The following is a 15,233-nucleotide window of genomic DNA, read 5'->3' as shown; positions in this document are numbered from 1 at the left end:
AAGGGAGGAAGTGAGAAAAAGAAAGCCAGAGAGCAAGAGGGAGAGCGAAAGAGAAAGCAATCCAGTTGAGAAAATTGAGGGGGGGATGTGGGAAGCAAGTAAATCAAAGGGGGTTGTGTGGATTTCCTAAACCAAACAAGTTGTTCCAAGCGGTGTGTAATTCACCCACAGATGATGGGTTTTACAGCCCTTTTGCCTGTATTCTATCCAGCGGGATCTGTAAATCTGTCAACGAGAGAGTCAATTCCATTCCCTCTCTCTGTAATCTCATTTGCCTGCGGTGCCAATGGTGCATCAAATGCCGCTGACTTCTTCTCCGGTGGCGGATTACCTCGCGAGATGCCTTGGCGCTGGCTGCTGTCGCCACGCCGACGGAGCCTGGGAGTAAATCCCACCTGTCCCACATGAGCCGCTCCATCAACCACCAAAAATCCATTATCCTGGAATGTTTTAAGGGCCTAATGGAGTCCTTATCTTTATTTTGCACTGGGAAATATTTAATTACACGCCATAGTAAAAGTTCCCTGGTTATCGTCACCCCCACCCACCCACATTTACATATCTATGCATTTCGAGGCTGAATGAAAACATTTTGTTAAGACAGGTGTTGACTCAAGCCGATGTGTTTTCACAGTACCGGTGGCTGCCAATCATTGTGCCTGTTCTTTGCACGTGTCATTCCGCGTCGCAGCCAGCCTTTGAACACAGGAGTTCCTATCGACAAGATAAGGGAAAATAACAAGCATGTGAATGTCGCTTATTTCTGGCAGGGTTGTTTGTTAGACCCCATGGTGGGTCTTTTGTGTGTGTCCCCGGCACACACCGTAGTGTTACATTCCTTGTAAAACCTTGAGTGTTTTGAAAGAAAAAAGAAACAATTGATACTGTGTGCTAGAATATACAGTGGTGTACAATGGCGATTCAGCAGTATAGACTCTCATTGTGTCCCTCTCCACACGGAAATTTCGTAACAAGACTTTTCCCACAATCCCTTGGTTTTAATGTTTTTGTACTTCCTTTTACATCAGAGAAGCACCAACAGCCTAGAGTCAGAATCCCTTCAGCAAGGAGAGTACAAATGAAGCACCATAATTACTAGTCAGAGAGAAGACTCAAAGGCAGCAATGCATTTGGTTTTTAATTTGTACTGGAAGCATAGCTAACATAACACATCTATTTAAGAAGATGCTATGAATTCTATAGCAGGCTCATTATAGCATAAACACTTGCCTCTATGGTGGAGGGGTCTCCATGGTGATTAGGGGGAGAATTGAAGTGGGGGTGTTACTTTTCCCACAAAATGGCTACATGGTAATTCCGTGTCAAGTCAGGGTCTCAGATTGTGGTTTAAAAAATAAATACAAAATATATATTTTTTTGCAGAATTGGTGAGCGAGGGGAAAAAGTTGACACATTGGTTTAGAGCTTGAAGGCCTATGGTTTTCTAACTGTGGGGGTAGGCTTAAGTAACTACCACATCTTAGATATTGGGGTCTTATCAACTGACCAGTAAAGCGGTCCGTACTTACATCCCTGTCTTTCAGAAAAAGTGTACAGGCCTTTTAGTTCATGTCAGTCCACTACTGGATTGGTTCCCTAACGACAAACATAACTCTTCACTCAAAAGAAAAGGGAACTAAAGGAATCATTGACAACCAAACCAGAACAGAAAGTGTTTCAAAACAGGTTCTGAAAGTTGGCAAAGCAACTAGAAAATAGTTCTAAACGACACCCACCATGGATACCCACTGGATTTTCTTCAGAAAATACAAACTAAAGGAAAAACCAACACAAACTTAGAATAGGGAGTTCGAAAGAATATGGCCCAAACTAAACAGGGGAAACCACCAGAGTCAGGCTGTTTTGTTACCTACAGTGGACACGCTATACCACACACCTCAGCTAACATGAGTTGTAGGTCTCCCAACATCTCTTCTCTTCAACTGATGCACTGGGCCAGCAGGTCTTAAATACCAGCTGGGCCAGCACTGGTGAAACACATCCTGACTAACGAGGTGACTCCAATCAGTGTACGCAACACATAAACAGGACATATGCATCCAAAACCAACCTTGAAATGGAGAGGGAAAAAAAGCATGTAACACTACCGATAGAGTTCATTGGGAGTATTTTTATAAACCCACTGTGTTATTATTCCAGATAAAGAATGAAACAGCCAGGGACCAATAGCATTAAATGAAAAGCACATTAAAGATGATTGACTAATCAAGGTCAGGAATTGAATAAGATAACACAGTGAACCAGATGGCCCTATGCTGCACAGATACTTTTCTATTTTATAAACTCCAACGCAAAAGATGCTTAGCTTATTAATTACAACGTCACTGGTGAGCGATGTCAGAAATGTTTCTTCAAAATGCCTTATGACTGTTCTCCATATTCATTGGAGCTGATTATGTAAGGCCTACACATGTTATATGAGTAAGTAAACCCCTAGACGTGTATGTTGTTTCCCCCCCTAGCACTACACAACTGATTCAAATAATCAAACCATGATGAAGAGTTTGAATCACCTGTGTAGCACTAGGGCAAAAACCAAAACATGAACCCCTTGGGGTCCCCAGGATCAAAACAGTGGAGCACTATTAGAAATTGTATTTTATGTAACAAAATTTGGTTTTAACAAAACGTTACCAATCTCTGTCTGTCTTTGCTAGTCAGAGTGAAATGAACTAGGTGTGAAAGCGGCTAAAGCTACCCTTTATACATCATTATGGGTTCATGATGGTACGTCATGGTACATCATTAGTGACAGAAGTTTTCTCCCGACAGAGGGAAATCTCACAAGAATAAAACCCCATAACTAATTGCCACGCGCACAGTCCCGTCTCAAGCGGACACCTATACAATGATGTACTGGGCCAGTGACCACCAGTAGGTACTGGAAGCTACAGGTTTGCAAGAACCTACTTGAATTTAAATATTCTTGCAAAACACAGACTGCACTTGATTTTAAATGTGTGGATATGTGAAAACCCTTCTCCCAGACTTGCTGAGGTCAGTGTGAACAATCTCATGGCAGATCCTTCCCCCACCCGAGCCCTGTCCCTTAAGGCTCTGCACCCAGTCGGAGGCAGAGGAAAGGGTTCATGGTCACCTCCCTGGATGACCTTCTAGAACAGACAGCAAGTGCCTTCCTGTTGACATGCCAGTTCCTCATCCTGGTGCTAGAGGAGGATGGGACAGTGGTGGAGTCAGCTCTTGGTCCTCCAGAAGGGAGAGATGTGGTGTCTAACCATCAAAGCGACTCTTTATGAAATCTACACACTGTCATACGACATCCAATGCACGAGGGCCAAGGATATCTTGAAAATCTCTTCTGTGTTGCGTGACGTATTTGGCGAGAGTGCCAGGGTAGTTGCTTCTGTGTTGTTCCTCATACATACTGCAGTACATTGGGGATGATGAATACTAGGGCATGACCAAAGTCCAAGGCCCTGTTTGAGCTCTTTAAATTGCACCAGGTGACAACAAAGTGTCCAGGGCCTCTTGAATGCCATTTTTCTTTCTTCATGAAATGCATGTGGACCTTGTTACTGTCTGGTTTAGTTGAGCCATTGCACATTTATGTAAAACAATGTTGACGATACACATCAAATAAAAGCACTGCCCTGCTGGAGGATGATGTAAATACAGTACATGCTCATTTTTACTTTGGGGAACAAATCCCAACGCTCATGCATCTCTAGTTGGGATTTGGCGCTCACGATGTGACCATGTACGATTGTTGATTTTAAAGTCTGTTTAAAAAACAAATCTGGTTGATCTCTGTAGCAAAAGATCAGTGTTTTTAAACACTCATCAGTGTTCTTATTCCTTGAACACTGGATGTCCTCATTGTGTCATTGTATGTTTCTAAAATGTGGGGGTTAGTGTGAGGTGAAAAACATGACTGAAATGTTGCTTGGATTGACTTGAGATGGTGACTCTTTTACTGTTTCCATTCTCCATCGGTAGATTGGCAATCTACTGGGGTGAATCTCAAGTTTTCCTTGATTCCTCGCATCCTCTCTATGCACAGTATCAGGCCGCATTGGAGGAGAAGATCACCTCAGATCTTCTCCTACAATGAGTTTTGGGAATGGAGGAGAGAGGATTCGGTGGGATGTGAGGAATCGAGAAAAGACTTTAGGGCGGCGGGTAGGCTGGCGGTTAAGAGCGTTGGGCCAGTAACCGAAAGGTCGATGGTTGGGGTCCCAAAGGCAACTAGGTGAAGAATCTTTCCATGTGCCCTGGAGCAAGGCACTTAACTCTAATTGCTCCTGTAAGTCTCTCTTGATTAGAGCTTCCGCTAAATGACTCAAATGTAAATGTATTGCAAAAGCCCTTAGAACAGCAAAACATGTTTATTAAAGTGCGATCGTCGAGGGAAACAAACCTTAGAAGCGGAGCAGCAGGGCTTTTAAAACAGCTGTTGTGTCGCTGGGTTTAGCTCGCGCTCAAGTGCTGTGGTAAATAATCCCACACAACACCCCCATCAACACACACGCTCATCACAACTCACCTCACAATTCTCATTAAACCTCCCCTTAGCCCCCAGTATAAATCTCCTATTGCCTCTTAGACTCGATTAAAGATGCAACGATAAAGACCATTTTCTTATCAGTGCATTGGCAACTAGATTTGGCCTAGGCCCAAGTGTGAATAGATTCAAAACAGTTCCAGGCTACATCTTCCCTCTTTTCCTTTTTTTTGTGGTGATGATATGATGATACACTCTGTTGACTTCCCTTGCCAGAGACATACAGCCATGCAGTGTTTAGTGTTTCCAGAGATACTGTATGCTCCCTATAGCATGATATACAGAGTGCAGCTATTCTCTTTTCCCACACAACTCTTTCGCCAGATTAAAGACAGATTAAAAATAAGAAGGCACTTTAACTCCCGCCTAACCTGTGGTCGGGGAGAATGCATGTTCATCTCTCGAAAGGAGTTTGTGCTTAGACTGCCCAATACCTCCACTGCCCCCACACTGTGGCTGAATATGTGTCACTGCAAAGTGCACTTAACCTGCCTACCGGATTCAGGAGCCATTACCAAGGGGTGATAAAGAGGGGTCCATCGGCATCAATCTTTTTATTAGAAAGTAATGGTCACTTCCACTTCGAAGATGTCCACCGGCCCCCCTGAGCTAAAGGGCCTTCTCTCTTGTCGATTGCTTGATCCCCTCCTATGATTGAGATCTGGGAGATCACTCATCCCTGTGGGGAGGAGGTACACCATCACATTCCGATTCCCGAGCCACTTGGAATCCCTCTCCTATGCAATAACCACCGTCTTCTGCAACAGACTCCTCTCGGCGACCGACGACTCTTCTGTCGTTTTTCACGTCTTGTTTGTTTACTCTTAATTATTGTTTTTCTTCAGGAGCTCAAACCCCCAGACGAGCATATCGCGGTCGTGCACATCCTGGCTGCGCAAAATGCAATTCCAGCTATTCCACACCCTGGGAAAACTCACATTTGCTTTATTGTCTTTTTACAACGTTCTCATGGGATCCAATTAGATAGTGAGCAGACTTCTTCACTCCGGGATAAATATTAGCGATCAATGTATCGGGGATGGTTCCACATTAAACTGTGTGGCTATTATAAGGCATAGGATCCTATCTGGATTACTTAGGATCTAAAAGCTCTCTGAGTAGGGGAGGAAGGGTGCACAACAATCTGTAAATTACCCGTCTCAATTACTGTCTTCACCCTGTTCTCTTGAACCTGTATTCTGATATTTCCAAGTTGTTTTGTAATCATGACCAAGACCTGATTACCCAAGTTCCCTAGTGGACAAACACAATCTTAAAGATGGAGGCATCTGGTGCCAATCAGGAGGGTGTCAGAGAGCAGAACTGCTGAGGTGCTCGTTTAACTCCCGATCATGCTCGATTTCGTGCACATCTGCCATCCATATTCGACAAAGCATGAAAGATGCAATCAATGATGGCTCCTATCTAGGGCAACTCTGGTAAAGTATTGTACAGTATATTAGTCTATTCAGGTCAAATTAGTGTTGTTCCCTTTCTGTCAATTACAGTGAAGTAGAAAAAAAGGTGAAATGTAAAGTTCAGTGGGGTTAGTCTTGTTGATCCGAAAAAGATGGATGACCACCTAATTGTCAGCACATTGTCACAATTAATAAGCACACTGGGGGGAATATCTTGTAGTGTGAACCCAGCTAGCAAATGACATTCTAAGAACCATGTGTTTCTTAGAGCTTGGTGAGAGTGTGGTTGTCCTGTGGTTATTTTTCATACAACCTTCCCACAATGTTCTGGGAATGGTGTAGGATAGCCAGCTAGTACATAACATTCTGAGAACCATACAGTATGTTTCTTCGGTGGGAATTTCAGTACTTCAGCATAACGTTTTCTGCAGGTTTTCTCATGGTCCTATTTAAAGTCATGTTCTCAGAACATTAAGAAAACTTTCCATAAAAACCACAAGCAAACATTAGTAATGTTTCAAGAACATTCTAAGAATGTTATTTAAAAACATATACATTCCGTTCTCAGTATCAACAAAACGCTCTCTATCCTCTATCTTTGTAAGAGTGCTTGTTTTCTTTTGAAATGGGGTCTGGTTGAATAGACTAAAATGAACAGCTTTGTATGAGTTAAGAAACATGGCATGCCAGCTCCATCCTGGTGGTGCAGTTGACTAATTCCATGGATAGAGAACAAAAGATCATAGGTTTGAATCTCGCTGATGCTGTGCCACAATAAATTTAAAAAAGGTGTTTGCATGAATAATGTCTATGCAAATTAATTTCCGTGTGTCCTATCTGTGCTTGGAGTTCAAAAGAGTTAACCTAAGCTAACAGTGTTATTAAAAGTCCTATTGAAACATGTTCTCAGAATGTCATAACAAATCATATCCTTTCTCAGAATGTCTAATAACAAATCATTTCCGTTCTCAGAATGTTAATAAAACCTCCCACGAAAACTTTCAGGGAACCATAGTAAAACATTCTCAGAACCTCCCTGCAAGCTATAGTGTAGGTTCCCAGAACAGACAACATTTTCACTTACAGTCTCAGAACGTTTAAAGATGTTCAGTTTTACCAGTCAGGAAATATATGGCTTCATTTTCAGAATCATTGCAAACCAAAAATATATGTTCCTACAACTTCCAAGGAACCAAGTGTGCTAGCTGGGAAGATTATCCATTGTACCAAACCCACATTGTGGTTTCCCTTGATCTTCAATTGATTGAATTCATTATTAGGGCCTTAGTCTATAACTTCTATAACATTCTATAATTGTCTTTAACATCACTTGTTATATAAGTCAGCATTATTGATGTGAGAATTGCTACATCTGTCCCAGTATTTTTTATGTATGGAGTGCAAATTAAGTGCTGATTCCTACAGTGTCAGTGTTTGTTAACTGTTCGAGTTTGTTAACCTTATACGTCACCCGAGACCCCAGCAAAAATGGGCTTTTCATTAATCTGACTAAAATGTATCTGCATGTCCAGCCCTTCTATTTAGTTTCACAGTGAAGTGTTTTACTATTTTCTTTTTAGGACAACCAGGGCTACAAATAGAAAACAAAACCATCTGACATAAATAGTTGCATTCATGAGTTGTATTGGCAAATGTGAATAAAAAACGAGCTGTAAGTACAGATTGTTTGCTCACTGAGAAATGAATATCCAACTAGTCAGTGAAAACTGGGTGGCGTTCGGAGTTTGTGACAACATCTATGTGAGCTTATTACAGTATTATAGATTTTGTGTGTGCATGTTTGTGAGAGTCTCAGCTTTTAATAGTTTGTAGCTCAACATTCAACCAACATAATTTTTTGGTAAAAATCCCAGACCCCGAGCCCCTTCGGGATCCATCCTTGTCTCACAAACACTGCTCTAGCTCAGTCCCTGTTAATCACACAGACTGGTACCAATGCATGCAGAAGAAATAGCTGAATCCAATGGTATAACCTAGAAGTCTGTAGCTCAAAGTGAGAGCAAACATCTGCTGTTACTGCTCATTTGCAACAGCAAGCATCTCTGAAATGGGGAGGCCATTTAGCAGTGTATATTGTTAAATCTGCCATTCAGCGAAATTTGAAATATACTTGAATCACCTCGTCTCTTGTTTAGTGATGCGATATTAGCGGTGCATTTAGCCTTTTTATACTGTAACTCAACCAATATTAAATATAGATATCATTCCTAATTTAAGATCACCCTCTGTAACGCTCTATCTTTTTGTCTTCTTGAGACAAACGATATAGTCAGGCAACACTGAAAATAGTTAGATTAAGAAAAGCTACAGTGCATTCGGAAAGTATTCAAAACCCTTGACTTTTCCCACATTTTGTTACATTACAGCCTTATTCTTAAATGGATTAAATAAAAAAGAATCCTCATCAATCTACACACAATACCCCATAATGACAAATCGAAAACAGTTTTTTTAGACATTTTTACAAATGTAAAAAAAAAACAGATACCTTATTTACATAAGTATTCAGACCCTTTGCTATGAGACTCAAAATTGGGCTCAGGTGAATCCTGTTTCCATTGCTCATCCTCGAGATGTTTCTACAACTTGATTGGAGTCCACCTGTGGTAAAATGCAATTGATTGGATATGATTCACACACCTGTCTATATAAGGTCCCACAGTTGACAGTGCATGTCAGAGCAAAAACCAAGCCATGAGGTGGAAGGAATTGTCCGTAGAGGTTTGAGACAGGATTGTGTCAAAGCACAGATCTGGGGAAGGGTACCAAAAAATGTCTGCAGCATTGAAGGTTCCCAAGAACACAGTGGCCTCCATCATTCTTTAATGGGAGAAGTTTGGAACCAACAAGACTCCTCCTAGAGCTGGCTGCTCAGAACAAACTGAGCAATCGGGGGAGAAGGGTCTTGGTCAGGGAGGTGACCAAGAACCTGATGGTCACGCTGACAGAGCTCCAGAGTTTCTCTGTGGAGATGGGAGAAACCTTCCAGAAGGACAACCATCTCTGCAGCACTCCACCAATTAGGCCTTTAAAGTGGCCAGACGGAAGCCACTCCTCAGTAAAAGGCACATGAAAGCCCACTTCGAGTTTGCCAAAGGGCAGCTGAAGGACCCTGACCATGAGAAACAAGATTCTCTGGTCTGATAAAACCAAAGTCGAAGTGGGCCAAAACCATTTGGCCTGAATTTCAAGCGTCACGTCTGGAGGAATCCTGGCACCGTCCTTACGGTGAAGCATGGTGGTGGCAGCATCATGCTCCGGGATGTTTTTTAGCGGCAGGGACTGGGAGACTAGTCAGAATCGAGGGAAAGATGAATGGAGCAAAGTACAGAGAGATCCTTGATGAAAACCTGCTCCAGAGCACTCAGGACCTCAGACTGGAGCAAAGGTTCACCTTCCAACTTGACGGCCCTAAGCACACAGCCAAGATAATGCAGGAGTGCCTTCGGGACAAGTCTCTGAAAGTCATTGAGTGGGCCAGCCAGAGCCCGGACTTGAACCCGATTGAACATCTCTGGAGAGACTTGAAAATAGCTGTTCAGTGACGCTCCCCATCCAACCTGACAGAGCTTGAGAGGATCTGCAGAGAACAATGGGAGAAACTCTTTAAATACAGGTGTGCCAAGCTTGTAGCATCATACCCAAGAAGACTCGAGGCTGTAATCACTGCCAAAAGTGCTTCAACAAAGAACTGTGTAAAGGGTCTGAATACTTGTGTAAATGTGAAATGTACATTTTGCAAAAAATTCTAACAAGCTGTTTTTGCTTTGGCATTATGGAGTATTGTGTGTAGATTGACGAAGGGGAAAAAAAACAATTGAATCAATTTCAGAATAAGGCTGTAATGTAACAAAATGTAGAAAAAGTCAAGGGGTGTGAGTACTTTCCGAATGTGCTGTATATCCTCTGATCTATTAACTTTTAACATATCGTGCCATAGTGCTCTCTTAAGTGTACGTGTACGTATTCTCAAAATGGACAACAGAAGTTCAAACAAAGTGCTATTTAAAATGGTAAGCCCTTTAAATGTAAGATCCACACACACTGCTGTGATCTGGTGTCTGCCATTAAAGCTGAGAGTATTTTGATATTGCTCTTTGTAACCTGCTGCTCTCTTGTTTGTGATTAAAGCGCAGGGACAGTGGGTGTAATTAGCAAGCATCATCAGCCTGGCTAATGGCCATGGAGGAACTTCCCCTTTTATGACTGGGTCCAGACAGAATTACAGCAGAGCAGCACTTAGCCGCAACATAAATTACTTGACATGAACTGTGACAGATTGTGCATATGCATACCTTTTGTGGGGGACCTAAATTAGGTTATATTAAGCACTATGCAATTCATTGTTCACTGAGTTTCAATGGCTCCGATGACAGATACGGTACTGTATGTGGCAATTATGTCTGCCTGTATCACAAAGGATAATTTCTACTTCAGTGAACAATTTGGGTTATAAACATATAAGCTCACACAGCTTTTATGAAATGGCAGAAAATAAATGTTTTGACTTACTTGTAGGTAGGACTGATATCTGCAAGAAATACTGTAAGAAAGTTGCAATGCCTTTACTTCGAACTGGAACTGACAGCATTTTAACTACTTTGAAGATATGGAACAAACAGACGACAATAATAATAATAATCATAATATCAGTCAAAAATATACAATTTCCAGTTTATGCTACAAAACCAATTTTATAAGAGGTTTTAAAAATAGGTTATATTTGACTCAATGTTCCATGATTAATGGGTGGCAGGTAGCCTAGTGGTTAAGAGCGTTGGAGTAACTGAAAGGTTGCTGGTTCGAATCCCTGTCACGCCCTGACCTTAGAGAGCCTTTTTATTTCTCTATTTGGTTAGGTCAGGGTGTGATTTGGGTGGGCATTCTATGATTTCTATTTCTTTGTTTTGGCCGAGTGTGGTTCCCAATCAGAGGCAGCTGTCTATGGTTGTCTCTGATTGGGGATCATATATAAATTGTCATTTTCTGTTTGGGTTTTGTGGGATCTTGTTTTCTGTATAGTTTCTTTGCCTTACAGAACTGTGTGCTTTTTTTGTCGTTCTTATTTTGCTTTTGGTGTCATCAAATAAAAAGACAATGTACGCCTACCACGCTGCACCTTGGTCTGGTCATTCCACAAATGAGAGATGTAACAGTCCCCAAGCTGTTTCATTTTCAATGACTGAATATTTTGGACAAAAACTGACAAGTGTAACTAAGGCTGGGAATGTCAACACAATCAAACTAGGAAAGGCAATGATCACAAGTCAGTCATCATTTGGCTAATAGGCTAGTGTGTGTATATATTTATGTAACAAGCTAAAAACACAGAGCCTAACGTTAGCTAGATAGATAGCTAGCTGCTAGGAGGATGTCATGTCATTGGAGGAGTGGGTGAGTGAGTGAGTTGTCCCATCATATCGTTTTTTGGTGGCTACACACAGCTAGAGATGCAGGTGTCATTTGGTTAGCTAGCAAGAAATGTGAATCGCTTTGCTAGCTAGCTATGCTGAATGAATGTTATCCAGTTAGCATATCTCTGGAGTTTGCAAATTCACTCTGGCTAGCTATCTACTCAGATTTCAGAGCACTCTTGTCTGAGTGTGACATAGCACAGAATAACTGATACATTTATGAACGCGCAAAACTCGCTGAATATGACTGATGTCAGTAAACGTAGGCATAAAAAGTCATTGTTAGTCATGAACCCTCTATATAACATGTAAACATCCTATCCAAATCTGCTAGGGTGAGTAAAATGCTCAGCGAGGTGTTCTCTCATTTGTGTCTGGAAGTAGCTAGCTACCAAGCTAGACAACTTTAGCCAGTTAGCTTGGGTGCTTGGTTGGGACAACACATGCATTGGCAGGCAGCTGCAGAAGGAGAGCAGGCCATTCCCCATCGTTTATCAGTGCAATTTTGACAGCCAACTAGTTGAAAAAGTTTGAGAGGGTTTATCTAATTTTCCTTTGTTAGCTTTTAGTTCATCTTGCTCTGGTTTGCATTAGTTGTTGATCTTGTTGTTGTTGATGTGCATATAGGGAAGAGTCTATATTCTATAATGTAAGAGAACTTCTGTGGTATTTAGCTACTCTACATATTTGCTGTAATCCATTCAAGTGAATTTTGTGTCCTTTGTCAAATGCTTTCTAATGATATAAAGTCGCACTGTTGCGACTGCTTGTAAACACACAGCCCAGTTGAAAGTGAATGATGGCAGGACCTTATGGCAAGTGGCTTGTTTGCATATAGTCCTACTGTACCTCTGATTGGCTATGGTGCACTGCTCTGCGTAGACTTTAAAGTGTATGGGAGAGTCTTTCACTAAGATAACTGCAGTTGAATTGCCAATTTTGAGTTATGATTTTATACACTTTTATAACTATTGACTCTGAACCTTTTTAAGTGACAGCTTAAAGACATGCCCTTCACGCTAATTTAAACTTTGGCTGCACACATGATCTTTAGGAATACCAACCTCAGTGTGGAAATAAATATAAAACACAGGGAAACCACGTCCATGCCGTAAGTCATAGCAACGTGCGTATAATTGCAGGAAATTAGTTTTAAAACAGTAAAATGTTCTCTCCACCCCATGGCAAAATAGGTAAAATTGCAGGAAATTAGCTGTAAAACTGAAGAAAAATCATCTCTGCCCCATGGCAAAATTAGTAGGATTGCATGACGTTTTTTGTACAAAATTGCACTAGTTAAAATTGCATTAACTTGTGCAATGGCAAAATGTGTAAGATTGCATGAGCGCAACTCTCTCTGTTTGTTTTGCAGAGACCCCCCAACCAAATCTGGTTTAGGGCCCCCAAAGGGCTAAGGCCAGCACTGTGGCTTGCATAGGCTATATAAATGCACTGCAAGTAGATGATTTACACATTTAATAGCCTGGAATGTGAACATGGATGCTATGAGTCAAGGGCCGTATATTTATTCCACATGTCTTTATCCACACCACCAAAACACTTGAGTCATACCCACCAATTTCACCTGTTAAAGGTCTGAACAATATATCACGCAATCTGTAGGCAGTCTATAGCATCTGCATCCAAACACTTGGCACACTGCTGATTTTATTCGGCTTTCTGAGCAAAAGAAAAATGTAAGTTTTATTTTAAATGTTTTATTGTTGGACATAAAATACTATAAAAACATCAGCTCCAAGTGATTTTACATTTTGGAGATATGTTTCAAAGTATTCCCAGGCATATTAGAGTGATACGGTATATGTGGTCGTATACAAAATGTAAGCAATGTTTGAAATTATGTTTTAGTCAAATCTTATAAATGTTTGGGCTTCTTGCGGTCAATTTGCAGGCAAGAAATTATTTGTAATTATGTTATGATCCCCTGAAAATATCGTCCCGCTGCTGAATCTAGTTGATGATCCCACGTATATCGACGATGAGGGGACGCTGTAGGATGTAGATAGAATAATCACTAAAACTCGTGTAGCCTAGATCCAATCCCAAGAAAATCCGCATCTGTTGGAACGAGATAATCACGCATTTGTCTTGTTTTTGCGCTCTTCTGCGCATTTGGCACCGGTTGTTAAAGTTTTATCACAATCGCAAACGAAATAGCTGATGTGTTTGCTCTGCGTGCTATCCACAACTGCGACCGTTAATTTTCTGTGAATGCGTGTACTGTCATCATCAATAAGCAGTTGGACCATTCGGAAAGGAAGCGCACACATTTCCATTCTGCGAGCTACAGAATAGAACAGCCTGCACATATTTTGTTGAGTGCGCAGTAGGGATAGCGATACTCCTGCATATGCTATGCTGCACCTGGAAAGAAGATTTGGATTACCAGATGAACTGTAGGCTATTAACTAACCCGCGCTCGCTCCACCGGACAAAATACGCATTTGCCTTTTAAATCAACTGACGCGTTGTGTGTCTCGACAAGCAGTGGGATTTATAAACCGAAGATGGGTGTTTGTGGATACTTTGTCGTGTCTTGGAAGTGCCTGGTGGTTCTGTCATTCAGGGTACTGTTTCTTGTCCCCCCAGGTTTGCCTGTCCACAGTCAAGGGGATTCCCAAACCGATAATAAAGTAATGGACAATATTACCGTCAGGCAAGGCGAGACCGTCTTTCTCAGGTAAAAACCCTTTCTAATTATTCATACACTGTCACTGGTTGCGAATGGTTTAAAAAAGTCATCACGTTTATATGATTCCAACGTTGCTTTGACATTTGAAATTACAGGAAAAGTGTTTGTCAGGTTAAATTATACGATTCATACTGTATGGCCATTTCCGCGTCATGTGCATTTTGTCATTGAGGGGGATTCCAGAGGATTAGCCTATGCCAGACTATGAAGCAATAGTCCCAGCAGTTAAAATTAACTCCAAATGATTGTTGTGTAACGTGTTGAACTAAGGTGCTTATGGTGGTGGAAGAAGTCTATTGATATGGTCCACAAGCTACGGAGCATCACAGAGATGTAAACATCCTATTGGGGGAAAAAATGGTTGAATCAAATTGTTTCCGCGTAATTTCAACCAAACAATTCCATGTGATGACTTTGAATCAACGTGAAAAACGGATTCGCAAAAAGTAATCACTGTAAGGGAATTTCGTCTTTTTCACCCAACTTTTAACCTAAATCAAATAGCAGGGTTTAATTCACGTTAGTTGACAACTCAACTTAATCTAAATCAAAACTAAGCACTGAACTGATGTCTGTGCCCGGTGGGATGGGATATGAACTGGACTATAATAGAATAGAGAAACGGGGAGTGCAGTTTTGCACATTAACATATTATGTGATATTGCACATGCATACCGTAAATGGATGAGACTAGACACTTGTTAGTTATGAATAGATCTCGAAAAAGCTAAACCTGTGCTCAAAGTGTAGGCTGCCTTGGTCATAGAGCGCTATAGTACAGGTGTCATAATACCAATGAAACCTAGTGGTCAAACAGGGAAATGGATCCAATCGTTTTTCCACCATTCATTTTTCCCATAGGGGATTTTAGAAACACTTAAAATTAGGGCTGTGCTTCGTGTAGGCTTATCCTGGTGTGACGTTTTGATAACCAGGTGACTTTTATCAATATATTTGTCTCTACTTACTCTCAGATTCGAAAATGATAATTAGCATAAAAGGGGACATTCGGCAGTCTCATCATGGCATTTGTAGTTCTTTATGATGGCATATTCAATTTTGTAAATTATTATTTGTGTGTGTGTGTGGGGGGGGGGGGGTGTAAATACAGGCAAATATATTGA

The 15,233-nt window shown here is 41.2% G+C and overlaps 1 protein-coding gene across 5 annotated transcripts in view; it reads left to right on the top strand.

Moving 5' to 3' along the window:
• LOC115136021 (opioid-binding protein/cell adhesion molecule-like) overlaps positions 1-15,233 on the top strand; it is a 442,403-nt gene that overhangs the window by 295,506 nt on the left and 131,664 nt on the right. For 2 of the 5 annotated variants that reach the window (XM_029671352.2, XM_029671349.2), the window contains exon 1: positions 13,381-14,097. In XM_029671352.2, the coding sequence (XP_029527212.1) occupies positions 13,925-14,097 (173 nt within the window). In that variant the 5' untranslated portion in view covers positions 13,381-13,924. Of the gene's footprint in view, positions 1-13,378; positions 14,098-15,233 lie in introns of those variants that run through there. The other 3 variants (XM_029671351.2, XM_029671354.2, XM_029671353.2) reach the window with 3 other exon arrangements.

The sequence above is a fragment of the Oncorhynchus nerka genome, linkage group LG10 (assembly GCF_034236695.1).
Source record: "Oncorhynchus nerka isolate Pitt River linkage group LG10, Oner_Uvic_2.0, whole genome shotgun sequence".
In the NCBI taxonomy this organism is placed as follows: domain Eukaryota; kingdom Metazoa; phylum Chordata; class Actinopteri; order Salmoniformes; family Salmonidae; genus Oncorhynchus; species Oncorhynchus nerka.
This window is presented reverse-complemented; position numbering and strand designations above follow the sequence as displayed.